At 49.6% G+C, this 2,124-nt stretch overlaps 1 protein-coding gene across 1 annotated transcript in view; it reads right to left on the bottom strand.

Moving 5' to 3' along the window:
- Positions 1-1,500: 1,500 nt before the first annotated feature.
- Positions 1,501-2,124, bottom strand: part of DUSP26 (dual specificity phosphatase 26 (putative)) — an 8,036-nt gene continuing 7,412 nt past the window's right edge. Inside the window, exon 3 of the mRNA XM_006859973.1 lies at positions 1,501-1,700. Within this exon, the coding sequence (XP_006860035.1) occupies positions 1,501-1,700 (200 nt within the window). The remainder of the gene's footprint in view (positions 1,701-2,124) is intronic.

Genomic DNA, 2,124 nt, shown 5'->3' with positions numbered 1-2,124 from the left:
GTTGGCCCAGGATCCGACAGTGTTTCTTTCTGTTGTGTATAGGGTCATTATGAGTTGGTACCAACTCGATGGCACCTGACAACACCACCACCTCTGGAAGAACTGTTGTTAAGTGCCCTGGTAAAAGGAATGGGTAGGGGTGCTAACTGCATGGTCAGCAGTTTAAATCAACCAGCCGGAGAAAGTTGAGGTTTTCTGCTCCTGTAAAGATTTACAGACTTAGAAACCCTATACAGGGTCTCTGTGAGTTAGAACTAACTCCAAGGCAAATAACTACCACCACAGGGTTTCCAAGGAGTGGCTGGTGGATTTGAACTATTAATCTTGCGGGTAGCAGTCCATTGCTTATCCCCAGCACCACACCAGGACTCCTAGCTAGCAGTTGTTGTTAAGTTGTTAAGTGCTGTAGAGTCAGTTGTGACTCACAGTTACCCTGTCTAGGGTTTCTGAGGAGTGATTTGGTGGGTTTGAACCACTGACCTTGTCGTTCAAATTGACCTTGCGGTCCAGTGCATTATCCTGCAGTGCCATACCAGGACTTGAGCAGTAGCAGTGTGAAATTGGATATAGGTGACGCCACACCTCTGGAAGAATGGTTAAGTGCCACTGAGTTGGTTCCAATTCATCGCAACCCTGTATAGGGTTTTCAAGGACAGGCTGGTGGGTTTGAACTGCCAACCTTGTGGTTAGCAGTCCAGTTCTTCTTGTCTAGTGCCACACCTGTAAGAACTGGTGGAGGCTTAAAGGATGATGGAAGTTTATCACCCATTCAAGGGAGTCAGGAATTGTTACCACCCTCCACTCCCCACCCCCAGGAAGGCGGTATTCCCAGGTTCTCCCTGCAGAACTCTTTCAAATTGTCAATGACTTCAAGAGGCTTTATTCTTGTCCATCATCTTTATTTTTCCTAGAGACACCTGGATCCAGTAAACAAGTATCCATCTAAATACTCCACATCATACCCTTCTGCATTTCTGGGTCACTGACAGCACCCATAGGCACAATGCCAACTCTCCCACACCTACTTTTCCTATGCTGGGGTATCCCTGTCTGGTTTCACAGCTTTTGACCCAATCTCTTCACTGCCTGCCTCTATGCTCCTATCTCCACATGACTCCATCCCGGCTGCCACAGGCACAGGACAGAGATGGCCCTTCTGTTTTTATAAGAGAGAGAGGGAAACATTTGACCACAAATAGGGAGAGGGGTTGTGAATTGCTGGGTGTATCCTGGCTGGAATCCTGGGGTGTTCAAATTCCAGAACTGTCTTCTACCTACAGACTGACTAGCTGCTTCATTCCCCGGTCAACCCCCTCCTGAGCCTCCACCACACTGCCCAACTTCACTCCCCATCCCCTCCAGACAAATGGGAACATGACCAGCAGCCTTGTCCCACCCTCTCACTCTCCTGCCCTCAGAAGAGGATGGGTCATCTGCACTGCCTCTCTCCAGCTGGGAGCCAGGGACCCACAGGCCTGGCCTGCCTCTCTTCCTTTCCCCTCATGCCTCCAGACCCTGCCGCAGCCTGCGGTCTAAGGCCAGGAGCTGCCTCAAGAACCCCCGGTTGGGGATGATGCCTCGGTGGTCCTTGACCTTCTTGATGGCCTCCACAAGGGTGAGGTGATGGTACAGCATGAGGTAGGCCAGCACCAGGGTGGCAGACCGGCTAACTCCCACAGCACAGTGCACCAGGATCTTCCCTGTGAGGGCAGACACAGAGACAGCTGTGAGGGCATTATTTGTAGTGGGCTGGAGAAGGCTAGGGGACAGCTACATGCACAGTTAAAGAGGAAAACGAGGTAGCCAACATGGGGGTAAGTGGGGAGAGGGGTAGGTAGAATGAGATGGAGAACCTGCTGTAACTGAATGTCTGTCGGTCTGAAAAGGGCTCCAGTACATCAATATTGTCAAACCAAGCTTTGCACAGAGTAGGGACTCAGTGAATAGTGAGTGAAACAATACACAATACTCTTGTGGCTAACCTGGTTCCTGTTCAGTCTCCCCCACTTTTCCAGTTGTTTCTCTCAATCATTTATTTTTGGGGTATTTGACAGTAAATAAGGAAGACTGTAGAATAATTGATGCTTTTGAGTTATGGTGTTGGAGGAGAATATTGAAAGTGCC

This window comes from Chrysochloris asiatica, unplaced genomic scaffold (genome assembly GCF_000296735.1).
Source record: "Chrysochloris asiatica unplaced genomic scaffold, ChrAsi1.0 scaffold00035, whole genome shotgun sequence".
Taxonomy (NCBI): domain Eukaryota; kingdom Metazoa; phylum Chordata; class Mammalia; order Afrosoricida; family Chrysochloridae; genus Chrysochloris; species Chrysochloris asiatica.
This window is presented reverse-complemented; position numbering and strand designations above follow the sequence as displayed.